General features: G+C 41.3%; 1 protein-coding gene across 1 annotated transcript; it reads left to right on the plus strand.

Annotated features, from left to right (window-relative positions):
• The first annotated feature begins 3140 nt into the window (after positions 1 to 3140).
• GFI1 (growth factor independent 1 transcriptional repressor) lies at positions 3141 to 19469 on the plus strand. The gene is made up of 6 exons (XM_073571455.1): positions 3141 to 3626; positions 4897 to 5073; positions 9431 to 9816; positions 10007 to 10144; positions 10348 to 10513; positions 18162 to 19469. The coding sequence occupies exons 1-6, from the start codon at positions 3509 to 3511 to the stop codon at positions 18338 to 18340; spliced, it is 1164 nt and encodes a 387-aa protein (XP_073427556.1). The 5' UTR covers positions 3141 to 3508; the 3' UTR covers positions 18341 to 19469.
• The last annotated feature ends 282 nt before the right edge of the window (positions 19470 to 19751 follow it).

The raw sequence follows: 19751 nt of genomic DNA on the forward strand, positions 1-19751 counted from the left end.
TAAAGCAGTGATGACTTATGAAGATTGCTATACACACAAGCTGATTGCCACTGGCATGACACAGTAATGAGTTCTATGATAATAGTTGGATATTGCACAGAGCAGTTTGGGGTCAGGCTCGCTCCCGGGCATAGAGCTCTGTGCACACTTGTCTGTCACTGCAGGACGCGTCCCGGTCACAGAGCAGTGTGTGCGATCAGTGGTGCTGGCCCAGCTCCGCAGATGGCACAGGGGGACAGGTGAGAGCCCCCTGCACCTTATCCATCAGGTTTCTGCAGGCGATGAGAGGAGCTGATTGGGGAGATGAGAGGCGCAGTGAGGTCCTAAAGGCGAGGAGCTGTGTGTGCTGTCCTATCCCTGGCTGCCAGCGGCCCCTGGATCCCACGTCTGCCCTGGCAGCTGCTCCACGAACTTTCCAGCCTCAGCTCTATTACTGTGTGTGCAGGGCAGGGGCAGCAGGAGTGCAGGGCAGGGGCAGCAGGAGTGCAGGGCAGGGGCAGCAGAGTGCAGGGCAGGGGCAGCAGGAAGGTGATGGGCAGGAGGAGGACAGGCCCATTATACTGCAGACTTGTGTCATCAGGCTCATGTGCACAGTGCAAGAAAAGAAAAACTATTATCAATTGTCATCCTATTGTCTAGATACAATGGTCCTGGCAGGAATTGCATCTCACACTTTCTGATAAACTGTATTATCTGTATTCATTTTTATGTCTATATTCCATCTATCGTTTGCAATTTATATCTAACATATATATCTATTCACATTTCCAAAAAAAAAATACAGATTTATTTATCTATCTGTCAATCTATCCAAATAACATATCTGTCCATGTTTTACTACCTATCTATCTCTATCTATCTTTCTATATATCATCTATTATCTGTTATCTATCTATCTAAATAGAAAAAAACAGACAGCAGCACAAACTTGCACTTGACAAAGACCGTGCTGTGAGGTCGAAACGTTGCACCACTTGGCGCTGGATTAAAGTCCACAATTTTTCCTTGAACTGGAGTGCTGCCTGATTTTTTTTTCCATTTATCTATCTATTTATCTATCTATCATTTATCTATCTATCTATCTATCCATGATTTACATAGATATATATAATCCATTTATCAATATGTTTATATATACATGAACATACATACAGATATACATAGATTGTATATATATATATATATATATATATATACTGCTCAAAAATAAAGGGAACACGAACAGCCTGTTGCACATGGAATAGTGGTCCCTTTATTTTTTGAGCAGTATATATATATATATATATATATATATATATATATATATATGTGTCTATTTGTCGGCCCTCTATGAGTGGTGCAGCTGCAGTTTTGGTGGGTGGGGGGCACTGGGGGTGTAATCTATGAGTGGTGCAGCTGCAGTTTTGGTGGGTGGGGGGCACTGGGGGTGTAATCTATGAGTGGTGCGGCTGCAGTTTTGGTGGGTGGGGGGCACTGGGGGTGTAATCTATGAGTGGTGCAGCTGCAGCTTTAGTGGGTGGGGGGCACTGGGGGTGTAATCTATGAGTGGTGCGGCTGCAGGTTTGGTGGGTGAGGAGCACTGGGGGTGTAATTTATGAGTGGTGCGGCTGCAGGTTTGGTGGGTGAGGAGCACTGGGGGTGTAATTTATGAGTGGTGCGGCTGCAGTTTTGGTGGGTGGGGGGCACTGGGGGGGTAATCTATGAGTGGTACAGCTGCAGCTTTAGTGGGTGGGGGGCACTGGGGGTGTAATCTATGAGTGGTGCAGCTGCAGCTTTACTGGGTGGGGGGCACTGGGGGTGTAATCTATGAGTGGTGCAGCTGCAGTTTTGGTGGGTCGGGGGCACTGGGGGTGTAATCTATGAGTGGTGCATCTGCAGCTTTGGTGGGTGGGGGGCACTGGGGGTGTAATCTATGAGTGGTGCAGGTTTGGTGGGTGGGGGGCACTGGGGGTGTAATCTATGAGTGGTGCAGGTTTGGTGGGTGGGGGGCACTGGGGGTGTAATCTATGAGTGGTGCAGGTTTGGTGGGTGGGGGGCACTGGGGGTGTAATCTATGAGTGGTGCAGCTGCAGCTTTACTGGGTGGGGGGCACTGGGGGTGTAATCTATGAGTGGTGCAGCTGCAGTTTTGGTGGGTCAGGGGCACTGGGGGTGTAATCTATGAGTGGTGCATCTGCAGCTTTGGTGGGTGGGGGGCACTGGGGGTGTAATCTGTGAGTGGTGCAGGTTTGGTGGGTGGGGGGCACTGGGGGTGTAATCTATGAGTGGTGCAGGTTTGGTGGGTGGGGGGCACTGGGGGTGTAATCTATGAGTGGTGCAGGTTTGGTGGGTGGGGGGCACTGGGGGTGTAATCTATGAGTGGTGCAGGTTTGGTGGGTGGGGGGCACTGGGGGTGTAATCTATGAGTGGTGCAGGTTTGGTGGGTGGGGGGCACTGGGGGTGTAATCTATGAGTGGTGCAGGTTTGGTGGGTGGGGGGCACTGCGGGTGTAATCTATGAGTGGTGCAGGTTTGGTGGGTGGGGGGCACTGGGGGTGTAATCTATGAGTGGTGCAGGTTTGGTGGGTGGGGGGCACTGGGGGTGTAATCTATGAGTGGTGCAGGTTTGGTGGGTGGGGGGCACTGGGGGTGTAATCTATGAGTGGTGCAGGTTTGGTGGGTGGGGGGCACTGGGGGTGTAATCTATGAGTGGTGCAGGTTTGGTGGGTGGGGGGCACTGCGGGTGTAATCTATGAGTGGTGCAGGTTTGGTGGGTGGGGGGCACTGGGGGTGTAATCTATGAGTGGTGCAGGTTTGGTGGGTGGGGGGCACTGGGGGTGTAATCTATGAGTGGTGCAGGTTTGGTGGGTGGGGGGCACTGGGGGTGTAATCTATGAGTGGTGCAGGTTTGGTGGGTGGGGGGCACTGGGGGTGTAATCTATGAGTGGTGCAGGTTTGGTGGGTGGGGGGCACTGGGGGTGTAATCTCGTTAGTGCACTGCTGTTTTCTTAGGAAGTCGTTGTGTATTGCTCCACATATAACACTGCTCCTTACACAAGTGCTCTTATCTGTCAGTTCTGTGTCTCCGCTGCTGCCCAACCTCTTGCTCAAGAGGCTGTCACCAGGCTGCCTCCTCCTGATGAAAGCTGCAGGCTGGGATGGAGTAACACCCTGTCAATCACTCTGAGCTTGGCTGGTTTGATTTCCCAGGTGGACAGCGAGGAATCTATAAGGACTGAAGCCCCCCTGCCTGGAGGAGGATGTCACTGCTCGGCCACCTGCCTGAATGCCACCTGGTGAACACAGCCCACACTCGGCACTGAGGCTGCAGCCCCTAGCCCAGCCCCTCACCAGTGTGCTGCTGTCCCGCCCATAGCCCGTGCCTCTCCCTCCCCAAGTGCTGTCTCCTCCTAACCAATGGCCAATGTCACATCTGTGACCAGATAGCAGGTCTGGAGATATAGAGGCAGCAGCCACCACTGGGCCAACTTCTTGTGACTACTGCTGGACATAGGACAGAGCCCTGCAGCCATGCCCAGGTCATTCTTGGTCAAGAGCAAGAAGGCTCACAGCTACCACCAGCCCAGGGCCACTGATGGGGAGGACTACAGGCTCCAGCAGGAGGCTCTCCTGGCCCAGATCTGTGCAGGTAAGACCTAGAACACATACCTGCAAAGATAGACGATAAACTCTCTGTGCTAATAATACACATTCTAGTGCAACGTCCTATATGGTGCAGCACAATTCCATGTATGGGGAATGTGAGTGAGCGCATCACTGATCGCCTCCATGTAGATCACTTGCACCAATGGGTCCAATAATGGGGCTCAGAGGGACCGAGCAGATCTTCCCATGTGCTCTGTCCTATGGGACGTTCTCAGTGGAGTTTCTGGGATGATGAGATGTCGGATGGTTCTTGTCATCACTTCCGACCTCTCAGCACAAATTCTCCGCTAATAGATGAAGGATTCCTGGTCCTCCACCAGAGTCTGGGCACTGGGCAATGTTGGCATCTATGGGGGCGCCCACAGCTCCGCAGCCCCCCATTATACAGCTACACCTGGCAGAGAGCGCTGCCGGCACCACAGAGGAGCACCGATCAGCTACACAATACATCACAAACAATCACACACGTATTCCATAAAGTACTGTCACATGTGTGTCTGGATATTGCGACACAGATATGACATTGTCTCCACTGTGGAAAGTGTCATCGTGTACTGTGTTTATAGTGTTATATAGCCTATTATTTATATTACTGTTTACATAGTGTGAAATTGTGCGATATGTGGGTGTCTGTCTGTATGTGTATATATATATATATATGCATACACACACTATATATATATATATATATATATATACACACACTATATATATACACACTATATATATATACACACATACACACACTATATATATATACACACACACTATATATATATATATACACACACACTATATATATACACACACACTATATATATATATACACACACACTATATATATATACACACACACTATATATATATATACACACACACTATATATATATACACACACACTATATATATATATACACACACACTATATATATATATACACACACACTATATATATACACACACACTATATATATATACACACACTATATATATATATATACACATACACACACTATATATATATATACACACATACACACACTATATATATACACACACACTATATATATACACACACTATATATATATATACACACATACACACACTATATATATATATATATATACACACATACACACACTATATATATATATATATATATATACATATTGGTATTGTGCAATAGTGAATTCCACATTATATTATATTTATAGTAAAAAACAATATATTTTATTTGCTCTTCATATTACAGAAAGTAAAGCTGCCCCCCCAGGTGAGGGCAGTGTGTCCCCCGCGTCCTGTCACCTAGGGGAGGCAGGAGATGTGTCCTCCTCAGCTTCCCCCCCGAGCAGTGCAGGGAGCCTCTGCGACACCACCGCCTCTGAGTGTGAGGACTTCTGGAGACCTCCTTCTCCCTCTGCTTCTCCAGGTAATGCTGACTTATTTTGGTGCATTGTTAGCTTTTATATGTATATATATATATATATATATATATATATATATATAATTATTTAGATATTGATGTATATGGATTATATAGATGAGAGTCATAGATATGAGAGATTAGATAGATAGATAGATAGGTAGATACATAGTGTCCACCTTTCAGCATAAAACATTTTTTTGAGTGCTACCTCTTCTTTCTTTATTATATTTCAAGGCAACTGAGTACATGTTTGAGGAATATAACCACTAAATGGATTAACCCAGTGCTGCTTCATTAGATAGATAGTTAATAGATAAGAGATAGATAGATAGATATGTACTGTATATCTGTGTATATATATATATATGTGTATATACAAATTAAATAAATCATAGATAGATAAATAGATAGATAATAGATACATGTGAGATAGATAGATACATAGATAATAGATATTTTTGTACTGTATATATGTGTATCTCTCTCTCTCTATATATGTCTATATATGTATATATAAATCTAAGTAAATCATAGATGGATGGATAGATATATATATAAGGACAAAAGATAAGTAATAGATAAATAATAATATAATCGCTATCATGCCTACCTGGATAAAAGTACAATTACCTCTCAGTCATATCTCAGTTTTGCTTGTTCCTTATTCATAGGAAATGAATGGAGACTTGTTAGTAAACATCTGAAAATAGGAAACAGATAAAAAAAAACTATTATTTATGAATTTGCATGTTTCTGAGAAATCTCAGCATTATGGAAACATAATATGAATTTTCTAGATGTGTTTTAAATGTATGAATTACCCTGTTCCAAGAAGAAGAAAAAAAAAGAAATCTGTAAGTGTCCATGTAATGCTGATCTTACCCCTCATCTGCTGGAGGATGACACTGGGCACCTTGCAGCCACTGTAATTCTTTCCATACCCAAATAAGTTTTTAGTTATTCACAATTGTCATTTTTTTGTCCTTCAAAACCATCATTTATATTAACGAGAGAGCATTGTCATTTAGAAATCGTTCTTCACCACCAATGATTTTCTGCTGTTTGTCCCCAGCGACAGCGCTGAATAGATGCGACAATCGCGCAGCCACTGGTCGCACATTCCCCTGCGCTTCCTGCTCCTCTGCCTTCACCTTCCCTAATATTCCACTGTGCTGCAATGTGGCCATTGATAGCTTAACCCTTAAGATAATCAAAATGACGTCATCTGTATGAGGAATGACAGCAGGGCAGCTCCACACACTCTGGGCTTTATAATAATAATAATAATATTAATAATCATCCCTTTCTAAGGGGTTTGTCATTATAGAAACTTCTCAATGATTCCATATGAATATATTAGATTATTGAAAGCAATACATTATTAACCTCTACGTTTCCATGTCGTTTTCATCTATTTCATCTCTTTCCTTCATCATGTGTTACACCTTATTCAACTTTACAGTTTTACTTTGTTTTTAGAATTAATCTTTACATTTTTCCCCCCACTTATAAGGGTATATAATGATTCATCTGTCGGTATAATCCACCTATACCAGGTATCCCCCTCTGTATAAAATCTAGTCCTTTTTTTCTCATGGGCTCATCACTGTGATGATGATCATCCACCAAGTAAAATCTGCAACTTTCACTCTCAGCATCACAAATTAATCGACTTTTGAACAACCAAAATCTGTCCCCATGTCTCTGGCACCCATCTAATAATATGTGCACCCTCCTATACATCAACTCAGGGTTCCTGAAAATGAGCCTCCTTCTGCTCCTCCTACAGTACAATGCAGCACTAATTAGAGGATAGATTAGGATTTCTACTGCTTTACATTGGGAAACACTTGTCAACTTTGCAAATGTAATGGATTTGTGAAAAAAAAAGCAAAAAAAAGAAAAAAATTGACCTATGAAAGGTGAATTGAGGCGTCTGTAGGTTGGGTAGCAATGATTTTCTGATTTGAATTACTCTTCTGCTAAGATTATCTAAACACCCAGGATATTACTTCCCTTTTCATTTACATAATATTAGTTCCACTTTCTGAAAAAAAAAAAAAAAAAAAAGTTGGGCAATATTGAGTTTTAGCACATTTTTGGTTATCTTGTTTTTTTAGATGTAGAGATGTAAAGTAACCCAAACATCTCTGAGGTTTTTTTTAAGCTAATTTATGATTTATCCAAACTACATACATAGTGAAAATCATCCAACTCAGGTGAAAAAATGGAGGAGCCTTGTAGGGAAAAAAAATATATTATTTTATAAAAAAAAAAAATAGAAATAAAGTGTATTTTTGTTATTATTATGATGAGCAAAAAAAAAAAAAAAAGATTTTTAGAGAATTTTTTGATCTGTATAATTTTATGTGAAGAATTTAAATGCATCCTGAGCTAAGAAGAAAAAAAACACTCTAAATCAGAGCTGAATTTATTTTCATTGATGTCTTTCATGTATGGAACAGTGAACTCATGAAATTCTGCATGTTTTGCATCAAACTGCATCAACAATGTTTCACAAATTAAAAACAGTACCTTTTACACAAAAAATATTATTTTTGTTTATTTTTTGTATGTTCTTTTGCTAAATCAACCAACACTGATTTAGATAAGTGAGGCATAGCAAATTCTAAGAAGTTTTTGGTGTAGCTACAGGAGTCAGATGCCTGGCATGAGTCTGTTCACACTTGGCATTTGTTGTTTATCTATCGTTCCGACTCATGATTCACTTTCTCATCAGTTTACATTTCATACTTTAATAAATCAATGCATTGCTATAAGGCTGTGTTCACACTAGCATTTTTATTTCCATTATTCTGCTTTGTCAGATGAAAAGAAAAACAGAAATAAAACATTCAGCTGCTGAACCCATTGCAGTGGGTTTTAAATTAAATAAATGTCATCAGTTTGCATTAGTTACAGTGATTGATTTTTTTTTTTTTTTTTTGGGGAGGGGGATGGTAAAAAAAAGCAAATGGTTTGCAGAACTTTTTTTTTCCTTAAAAAAACCCCCAAAGGGATAGCAGATAGAATGAATACTTCTCTTTTTTTTAATTCTGTAATTACATGCCCAGAATATCAGAGGTCTCTTGTAGAAAAGGATCTGTTCAAAGTGGAACAAAACTGAACACAAACAGATACTAAATGGAAACCAAAGGTTTTGTTTTGTAACAGATCCATCAAGCTAATCAATTAAAAAAAAAAAAAGATTAGCTAAAAGTGGTATTCCCATCTCCGAGATCCTATATGTAGTAGGTGTAATACTAATAATATTAACAAATATCTCCAATAAGAAATGTAGTATAGTTCTTCTGATTCTCTATAGCTATGTCTCTTTCCTCTTGTGCAGGCGTTGCAGTACCTTAGGTATCCATGGTTACTTCCACTGAGGAAGTGACAGTTAGCTAGTTGCTAGTGGTTGTAACCATGGATACATAAAGTCCTGCAAAGCCCTGCACATGAGGAAAGAGACATAGCGAATCAGAAAAACTATACTACATTTCTAATTGGAGGTACATGCTATTATTATTATTATTATTATTACACCTACTACATATTGAGATAGGATCTTGGTGATGGAAATTCCCCTTTTAAGTTGCTTTCAATTTGGGATCCATTGCTGTTCCAATCTGTTTATATTTTCAACTGGATGCATTAAAAATGTATCCAAAATGCTAGTGTGAACTTTCCCTAAATCTATAAAAAAAAACAAAAAAAAAAAAAACTCAGATACTGATGAATGTCTGTTGCAGTTTTCATCCTGCAGCATTGATGAGATCTGATCCGCAACATTATCTTTTCAATATTTTCTGCTTACGAAAAAAAAAAAAATGGGGGGGGGGGACATGCAAAGTGCAAGTATCCATTCACACCACCAGTTCCTTATGATGCTTCTTGGTATGATGTGCATTTTGCATACAAGTGTTTTTTGGTTTTTTTTTCACAGCAATGGTCTCTTCCATTTATTTCATTTAGTTCAATGAAGCACAGATTAGACAACTATATTTGTAACGTTAACATACAGAAAGTATAAATAATGGTTTCTTTTCCCCATTATTATCAATATAAGAATTCAGAGTAAACTTTTACTCTATTTCCCATAGCTCCCATAGCTCTGCACTGATTGTGGAGAATATAAATCTACAATATATCTGTTTTCATGGGTATCAGTGTTCATATTCATGTTTATATGTAGAAAATGGTGACTTATATATGATTTGAATTATATTTATCCTTCAGCACTCATTTTTGGAATGTAGTCACCCAAAATACAAGATTAGATTAAGCAGATGCTCTCTCATTTAAACAACTTATCATATACTTCTGTTTTAGTTTTGCTAACATTGTCATTCTCCTATAGCTTCAGAAAGGTCTGCCTGCCCATCGTTGGAGGATTCTCCACCATTTTCAGCCTCCTTCAAGCCATACATTTGGAGCAACCTTGCAGGATCGGAACTGCGGCAGCTGGTGCACGACTACAGGCCCTCAGGACTGGAGAGAAGTTCCTCCCTTGGTGTCTATGGTGAAAGGGTGCCGCCAACTCTGCCACCACCTTTGTACAGCTCGGACAGACGTGTACATGGACTCTATGGAAATTACGCCCATGCGGTGTCTCGCTATGGTGACTCTCGTTCTTCCCCTACACTTTTTGGAGAGAAGAGTCAAGGGATCAAGGTGGAGTCTGATCTGCTGTGTACCCGGCTGTTACTCAACACTGGCTCATACAAATGTCTTAAGTGTAGCAAGGTATGTGCCACATCATGCCCAACACAATGTAAAAGAACATGTAAATTTGAGATATATTATATATATATATATACATAGCTCAATATATTTTTATAAGAGGTTTTGTTATTGAGGACCCTTCTGATCTCTCATTACGGTGACAAGATTTCATTTGACGGTCCTTCTACTATTTACTATTTTTACCCCCCAGGTCTTTTCTACACCCCATGGGCTAGAAGTACATGTCCGGCGATCTCACAGTGGCACAAGACCCTTTGCTTGTGAAATATGTGGAAAAACATTTGGCCATGCTGTCAGTTTGGAGCAACATAAGGCAGTTCACTCCCAGGTACTATGGGCAAACAAATATCCCACTCAAAATGTCATGAGCTCTCACATTTCCCATTCGCAGAGGCTAAAATTCACAATGCCTGTATGATATGTTAGAAGATGATTTTAGATTATATATTCCTTCCTTTTGACCTAAATAATCCAATTGACTGGCCATATAACCGTGTTTGTATTGATGGATCTTGTCTCTCTTCTCTTCAGGAAAGAAGTTTTGACTGTAAAATTTGCGGTAAAAGTTTTAAGAGATCATCTACGCTCTCCACACACTTACTTATCCACTCGGACACAAGGCCATACCCCTGTCAGTACTGTGGCAAGAGATTCCACCAGAAATCAGATATGAAGAAGCACACCTTCATACACACAGGTGAGTGTCATCATACACAATAGGGCAGAGTTTTTTGTTATCGACGTTTGGCTCAATTTCGAGCCATGGCAACTTGATGGATGAACGGTCTGTAAGAAGATCAATCTGGTGTAAGCCTAGATAGGTCCCACCAGGGTTATCTCCAGCGTAATCTTGATAGCATGAAACCATCAGGTTGCTGGTCTTCCTCTTCGCCTTGTTCCTTCTATTCTTCCAATCACTATGTCCTTCTCCACTGATTGCTCTCTTTGTATGATGTGTCCAATATAGGCAAGTCGTAGCTTGGTGATCCTTACTTCAAGCGACATGTCTGGCTTGATTTATTCCAAAATTGATTTGTCTGTTCTTCTTGCCATCCATGGTATTGATAACATCTTTCTCCAGCAAATCATTTTGAAGGAGTCGATTCTTCTTCTGTCTTTATGGTCCAGGTTTCACATCCGTTAGGGTAGAGTTAAATTATGTGCTTTCGCCAGAACGTGGTGCAAAATGTACTAAAACTTGGTGTATTTTGGAGCACAATGTTGTTGCTGTATGAGGTTTTACACCTAGTTATTATGTGTTTTAGACACTTGACCCATCAAAGGGCAGGGATTAGGGGAAAAAGGCATGGCTTAAATGCAATGTGTGTAAAATTGCTCCAAAATGTAAGCCAGCCAATAAGTGGTATAATGTTAGGCAAGGGTATATAAAGAGGCATCAAATGTACAAACTGGCATGAGTTAGGGTTAGTTAATCTGCCTTACTATGTTCTCACATTTTACAAATTAGATTGATTTGTGAAGAATTGTAGCTTGGTTTTCCATTAAGGTACTGTCACACTTAGCGATGTACCAGCGATGCCGACCAGCAATATGACACGGTCAGGATCGCTGGTACATCGCTAAGTGGTCGCTAGTGAGCTGCCACACAGGCAGATCTCACCAGCGACATCGCAGGGGTCGGGGGTCACTACTTACTGTCAGACGAGGCTTACGACGAGAAACGGCTCAGGACGTTCTCGCGCGATCAGCGATAATCAGCGTGGGAGCGGTCAGAGGTAAGTATCAGACATGACGATATCGCTAGCAATATCGCTATAACGTTACAAAAACCAGTGCAATGTATTGCAGGCGCCGGCTTGTGAACCCCTACGTGCGTTTCGCGGTATGCAAGACCGCTTCCTTGGGGGGTGTGGCTATAGCTGTGAGTGTCCCAATTAAATATCTGGCTGAGAGTGGTCACCTGACTACTATATGCCTATCACAAGCCGGCGCCTGCAATACATTAAGTGAAAAATGAGGATGAATGAACTGATGGAGATCAACATCCAACACTGCGGAGACACCATCACATGTTTCTCAACGCAGTGATTCTAGGGCAATGCCCCCACCCTTATGGGAAATATGTAAATATATGCAAAACACAAGCCGTGGAGACACCATCACTTGTTTCTCAACGCAAGCAATGACTCGCCAGGTCTTTCCCCGGGAGGGAACAACCACGGGAAGCGCAGACTCCAATACCCCGAAACAGCTGTCTGTGGATGGATACCATGTTTTGGCATAGGTGGTTTCCTTGCGTTGAGAAACATGTGATGGTGTCTCTGCGGCTTGTGTTTTGCATATATTTACATATTTCCCATAAGGGTGGGGGCATTGCCCTAGAATCACTGCGTTGAGAAACATGTGATGGTGTCTCTGCGGCTTGTGTTTTGCATATATTTACATATTTCCCATAAGGGATGGGGGCAGTGCTCTAGAATCACTGCATTAAGAAACATGTGATGGTGTCTCTGCAGTGTTGGATGTTGATCTCCATGAGTTCATTCATCCTCATTTTTCACAGTCTTCTACTAGGCATTGCTCCTACTGGCCAGATTCCTACTCCACACTGATGAGGGGCAATACCCCGAAACAGCTGTCTGTGGATGGATATCATGTTTTAGCATAGGTGGTTTCCTTCATTGGAGACTGCCCTTCCCGTGGTTGATCCCTCCCGGGGAAAGACCTGGCTAGTCATTGCTTGCGTTGAGAAACATGTGATGGTGTCTCCGCGGCTTGTGTTTTGCATATATTTGCAATACATTAAGGACATGATGGATATGTTCATTCTGCTTAGGCTAGTTTCACATTAGCGTTTTCTTGTGCAGCGCATCGGGCGCATAAAAAACGCAAAGAAAAACGCGCTTTTTTTAGCGTCATGCGCACGCTGATGCGTCAAAAAACGCAGCGTTGCTTGCGTTTTACATGCGTTTTTGCATGCGTTTGCGTTTTTTATGCACATGCGTTTTTAGGTGTGACATTTTTTCCATTGTCTAGAGAACATTCTAGACTTGTTTACCTCAAAAATGCATGCGCAAAAAAAACGCAAGCGTGCGCAAGACCATGCGCACGCATGCGTTCCCATAGACTTCAATGTGTTGTTTTTGCGCATTCCGTGCGCAAGCGTGCGCATGCGTTTTTTTTACGAGACAGGGCGGACCAAAAAATGCAACATGTTGCGTCTGGCACGCCTGGTGCGAAAGACAAAAAAACGCATGCGCACGAAAACGCAAGTGTGCGCAAGACCATGCGCACGTCATGTTAAACATAGGTGCGCAGTGCGCATGCGCAAAAAAGCGCTAATGTGGAACCAGCCTTACTTAAGATCTTTTTCTTCTACCGTCCGGGGACTTTGTGCAATGTGCTGAATTATGTGCTGCTTGTGCGGCAAATTGTTGTGACCATTATGAATTCATTCTATATGCTACATTACAACCAATAGTGTGATGGAGTTTATTTTCCCCATTTTTTTATATATATATTAAGCACACACAATTGTGCTATTAAACTATTTTTTGATTGATAGGGGCCGCACTAATCACTGCAATTAGCTTTTTTGAGCATCAGTCCCTAATATTTCTCTTGCACAATTTTTCCTTGGAATATTTTTGGATGTTCATGCTCATCATCAGGCTGCTGACTTGTCTTTCTCTTTTTGGCTCCGGGTTATTAATGTGATTACCCATTTTATTGTTGTTTCACCAGCCTGTATCTTTATTATGTACTTTTTCACTGGTAATAAATATGTCAATGCTCTAAATGGATTTGGACTCTATTTCTCCTTTTTTCTCAGTTTCGATGAGAGCCGTCTCCAATAAGTGGGACTTTATGAGGCATTACCTTTGTATGTTACAGTAATGGAATAAGGATGTTTTTTTGGAGTATTCTTTTTATAAATGCTGCCATACAGTTTATTTTATGCCAATTCCAACATATATCAATATAGGAGGAAAAAAAAGGGTATTCAGCTCACAATTAGATGGATTCCTGAGGCTTTGGGTGTGGACTCTAGGATGGTGATCGGAAAAAGCGGCTGTGGTGATCAAACAAAAAAGTTCCAGCAACAAACATCTAAATCAGATTGTTGAATAGACGTTAAAACTTCATCTTTATGGCAATATCTTTAAAAACATGCTGTTAAAATTGTAGATCCAGGGGATTACGCGTTTCGAACAAAAATGGCTATGACTAAGAACATTTTTGTTCGAAATGCGTAATCCTCTGGATCTACAATTGTAACAGCATGTTTTTAATGATATTGCAATAAAGATGAAGTTTTAACGTCTATTCAACCATCTGATTTGGATGTTTTTTGCTGGAACTTTTTTGTTAGTTTATTTTATGCACCTGATGGCATCATTAAATGGATGATATTATATAAATGAATGTAAAAGAATATCTGAATCCACCTTCTGTTATACAAATCATAAACACTGATCCTTTTCCTGTTCCTGAAACCGCTTATTTTATGTTATCAATGAACTTCGTCATTTCTTTTGATGATTTAAGCCAGCCAGTCCGTCATCACAGAACTAACACGAGTCCACAAACACGAGTCCACAAACAATAGCTGTGGAGAGATTTTTTTTCAATACTAGCATCTGTTTAATAAATGAATCCTGGACAAGCAATCAGTGTCACTTTAATATGATCTGACCTGTGTTTACACAGAAGGACTTTTCTATAGGATCCTCTTCAGCTCTTGTACACGTAGCCGTGACTATAAAGGCAACTGGAAATGCCAGGTGATCAGGGATGACAATGAAAGCAGCCCTGCCCAATATCAACCTGTTTCAATGCAAAGATAAATGCCTTAATGGCTAATATTGTAATTATTTGTGAAGAACTAGAAGGGAAAAGCAACACATACTTAGAATCAATATTATATGGCCTTATAGGACTGTTGCCTAGATTGAATATTAGGGCTCATACCCCCCAAAAAAATGGTGTCGGATCCCCCATAATTTTATTAACCAGCAGAGGCAAAGCGGACAACTGGGGGCAGATGTATATAGCCTGGGAAGGGGGTAATACACATTGGTCTTCCCAGGCTGTTTATATACGCTCAAAGCTGTCTACTAAGCCTTTACTGGTTATTAAAAGGGGGGACACCCCACAAAATTGACGTAGGGTCCCCCTATAGTTAAGAACCAGCAAAGGCTAGGCAGACAGCTGCGGGCTGATATTAATATGCTAGGAAGGAGACATGGATATTGTCCTCATCTCAGACTAAAAATATCAGCTCTCAGCCACCCCAGAAAAGGAGCATTCATTAGATGCGCCAATTCTGGTGCTTAGCCTCACCCTTATCACTTGCCCTGGTGTGTTGACAAGTGGGGTGACATCAGCTTTATATTTGCAGCTGACATCAAGACCAGGGGTTAGCAAAGAAGAGGCATCTATAAGATGCCTCCATTACTAACACCATATTCATATTGTAAATGAAAAACACTCTGAATAAAGTCCTTTATTGAATTAAAATTTTAAAAAACATTTATACTCACCTTTACGCTCATTCCATTGAAGCCCATGTCCCCTGCAAAAAAAATTAAATAATAAAGCAACATGATCCTCATCTGTCTCCAACGTGAAGATAATCCTCTGATGCCAATGTCCCCTGTAAAAGAGTAAAAAAATAAACAACAATATTCCTAACCTCTCCAACAAGAAGATAATAATCCATTTTGTCCAAAGATAACTCTAGCGCTGCTACATCTACTTGGCCTGCTGAACACTGGCATGATGCCAGTGATCAGCATGGCAGGCAGCCGAGACAGTGAGCTGCACGTGCTTGCATAGCTCACTGCCTCATGGTGTCGGGAAAAAGGTGAGCGGGGTTGATATTCTATTAACTCGATTCTCCTCAAAGATGTCAGCATGAATGCTGCGAGAACTGTCTCACGGCAACTGTCTACGGCACTGACGTCATTGACGTGAAAGGAATTCATTGGCTCTGACCTTTCTGATGGCACTGTGAGTGAGAACTTTCTCACGCTCACGGTGACATTAGTGAAGTGAACAGAGCATTGGATATGAACTCCGCTCACTTTTTTACCGTCACTTAAGACACTGAGCTGCGTAAGCATGCGCAGCTCATTGTCTCTGCTGCTTGGCATGCTGAATGCTCGCATCATGCCAGCTTTCAGAGTACCAAGTAGATGTAGCAAAGCTAGAATTGGCTATGGACAAATGGAATATTATCTTCATGTCGGGGACAGATGAGGATTATGTTGCTCTATTATTTTATTTTTTTAACAGGGGACATGGGTTTTAACGGAATGGGAATAAAGGTGGGTATAAGTTTATTTTATTTTTAACTCAATAAAGGAGTCTGTGTATTTATTTCAAATAAAGGACTATATTCATGGTGTTTTTTATTTATATGGGGTTAATAATGAGGGAGTCTTATAGACGCCTCTCCATTAGTAACGCCTGGGCTTTATGTCACTTAACAATACAAAGGTGGCATAAACCCCCAACCCTCTCACCCCACTTGCTACTGCCACAGGGCAAGTGCAATAAACAAGGCTAAGTGCCAGAATTGGCATATCTTATGCATGCACCTTTTTAGGGTGGCTGAGAGCTGATGTTTTTAGTCGGGGACAGGGCCAATATCCATAATCCCTTCCTAGCCTATTAATATCAGACAGCATCCTGTCTGCTCAGCCTTTGCTGGTTATTAATTATAGTGGGACCCTACACCATTTTTTGGGGCGGTCCCCATTTTAAAAACCAGTAAAGGCTTATTAGACAACTATGAGCTGATATTAATAGCCGGGGAAGCTCCATGGGTATTACGCCCTTCCTTGCCTATAAACATCTGCACCCAGTTGTCCGTTTTCCCTCTGCTGGTTAATAAACTGCTGAGGGATCCAATGCCATTTTTTTCTTCAGAAAATGAATAATTTATGAATTATGAATAATTAAATACGGTAATAATAATAACATTATGAATACTTTTTTTTAGCCCGATCAGAGTTGAGAAAAACAATAAATAATGAGCAAGGACTCATAGATTAACATTGGCCATTTTTCTCGCAGATGAGTATGATCCATTGCGCTTACAAAAGTGACATTTTAAAGGGATTCTGTCAGCACAAAATGACTATTCAAACCAAGCACAGTTGCTTGTTGCAGCCTTGACGTGGCCAAACAGTTCTGTGCACCTTCTCACCTACTTGTTTTCCATCAAACTTTGCTCTACTCCGGTTTATGTAGCGGTCAATCAAAGAAGAGAAGGATGTAGATGGAAAACAAGTAGGTGAAAGATGCACTGAACTGTTTGGCAACACCAAGGGTGCACCAAAAGCCTGTGCTTGGTTTGAACAGTCATTATATGCTGACAGATTCCCTTTAATTGAAGTAAAAAAAATTAGAGAATTTCAGTTCAAATATTCTTCTATTTATCCTTTTCTTCACTATCAATTTTCTTGTGCTTAAACTGATTACGTCTGATGTAAAGCTGCTTCAGTTGTCATCTGTTTTTTTTTTCCTACTGGAAAAACATGGAGTCAGATTGAGCAACACAAACTGCAGCATTTTTAGATCTAGCTCACTGAAGGGTTTGGTGATCGGGAACAATAAAAAAAAAACATGGGATCAGTTCCCACATCAGTTTTCCGCCGTTGTTTTTGTAGCATGCTGGAAGGAAAAGAAAGCCAAACTGAAAACTACAACATTTTTTTACTCACATGATATAATAAATCGAGTCAAATTAATGAGAAAAAAAAACTATCAATAGTGAGGCCAAAATCCAATATATGTTACATTTATTAACAATTTGCAACAATTTAATAATAATAAACACATAGAAACAATAAGAACCTTTTCCATATATAGAAATCCAATTTTCATTCTTAAATCTGTATACTTTCACAGTGCTTGTTGCAGTGTACATGGTATAAGACCTGGATCCAGGTGCCAGTGGCAGTAACAAAGGTCTTAGTTTGGCGTTAAGTGGTTCCCACCCTGGTGCCAAGTTTCAGTATTGCTTTGACAAGCTTCCATGTCAGTGGTACAGAAATGTATATACATCTGCCATCAGCGAGAAAAAGGTTCCAAAAGGCAAGAGGCAACTGAGTTATTGGTTTAGTAATACCCCTGTATAACACATATAGCATGTGTCATAATTATCTGATATATGAAGGTCCCATCTTTGGGACTTGCAGCTGCCTCAAGAACAGTGCCCGGCCTTAAGTTGCCGAGAATGGAGAGGTAGTCACAAATGCCCGGCTTCTCACGACACGGAGATGTGACCTGCATCTATCAGACATTTATGCCAAATCCTGTTGTATACACGTTTTCTAATCACTTCGTTTCATATCTTCCCTCTCCTTATGTTGTAGGAGAAAAGCCTCACAAGTGTCAAGTCTGTGGCAAGGCGTTCAGTCAGAGCTCTAATCTCATCACTCACAGTCGGAAACATACTGGCTTCAAGCCATTTGGCTGTGACCTTTGTGGCAAGGGTTTTCAAAGGAAGGTGGATCTGAGAAGACATCGTGAAACACAGCATGGACTTAAATGATCAAGAAATCAAAATGTCTCTTGTTCCATAAAGGAAACCTACATCATTTCAGAACACTAGGTGAACATCAACCTTCAGATCTGTAGTGTTGAGTCATTGACCACCAATGAGGGTGGAACGTGCAAAAAAAAAAAAATCTCACCTTAGAGTCAGTCTTCCATGAACAAGGTCACTAGCAAATACTAAGGCCAAGAGTATGGTGTACACTGATTTGTATTGCGGTTCTTGTGGATGGATACAGAGGAGTAGAATGGACTTAAGAAACCTAAAAGGACATCTTGTAATAGAAAACTAGGGTTATAACATCTAAACCCCTACTAAATATAATAAAAGAAAAAGTATTTTGTGTGTTTATTTTTGTAACCTAAAATATACCAAGATTTTTTTTTGTTGGACACAGAGAACTGAAGCATTCCCTAACGAAGAACATGGATAGTTTATGTATCAAACTGAGCTTTTCTTTGTTCCCTACCGGTTACGTGTTCCTCGCCCACTGATTTACTCGTGATTAGGGCTAAATATATCAGGAAATTTAACGTCCAATTACCTTTGAACTACACATAGTATTCAGGCCCGTAAGAAAGCAGAACCTCATAGTTTAATTCTCCTTATATTTGTTTCTCCTCCACGGATATTGTCATCACACTGTCTGTCTTCCAGTTATGGTGAAGATGCCTTTCGCAATGTGAACTTAATGAGTTTATCCACTGGCCAGACTGATGACCTCCTGCTTGATGCCCCCACTGACATGGCAGCAGGGTGCCAATTATTCCTGAACCTATGAGGACACAGATTGTGAAACTTCATTGAGTCTTGATAAGTGATTATAAAGGCCCCGTCTCACTAAGCGATCTCGGTAGCGAGATTGCTGCTGAGTCACAACTTTTGTGACGTAACAGCGATCTCACCAGCGAGATCGCTGTGTGTGACAGCGATCAGCGAGTGGCCCCCCCGGCCGGTATCGCTGATCGCTGGAAGAAACCTCTGGACATTTCTTTGGTCGCTGGTCTCCCGCTGGTCAGCACGCATCGCTGCGTGTGACAGGTGGGAGACCAGCGATCAGGTGTAAAAAATAATAAAAAAAAAAATAAAAAATATAGTTATTCTCACCTTCCGACGTCCCGTTCAGCCATCCTGCCTCTCTCCACACTCCCGTCCCAGTGATCCTTTGCACGAATGACCGCGAGACTTTGTTGTCCCTCGAGACCGTGACATCTCGCGGTCATTCGTGCAAAGGATCACTGGGACCGGAGCGTGGAGAGAGGCAGGATGGCTGAACGGGACATCGGAAGGTGAGAATAACTATATTTTATATTTTGATTCTATTTTTTACAGGGATGGCCAGCGATGCCGGGCGCTCGGCATCGCTGTGCTGATCGCTGGTGAAGCTGTCTGTGTGACAGCTCACCAG

Source organism: Dendrobates tinctorius, unplaced genomic scaffold (assembly GCF_039654945.1).
Source record: "Dendrobates tinctorius isolate UK_male_01 unplaced genomic scaffold, ASM3965494v1 ptg000029l, whole genome shotgun sequence".
Lineage (NCBI taxonomy): Eukaryota > Metazoa > Chordata > Amphibia > Anura > Dendrobatidae > Dendrobates > Dendrobates tinctorius.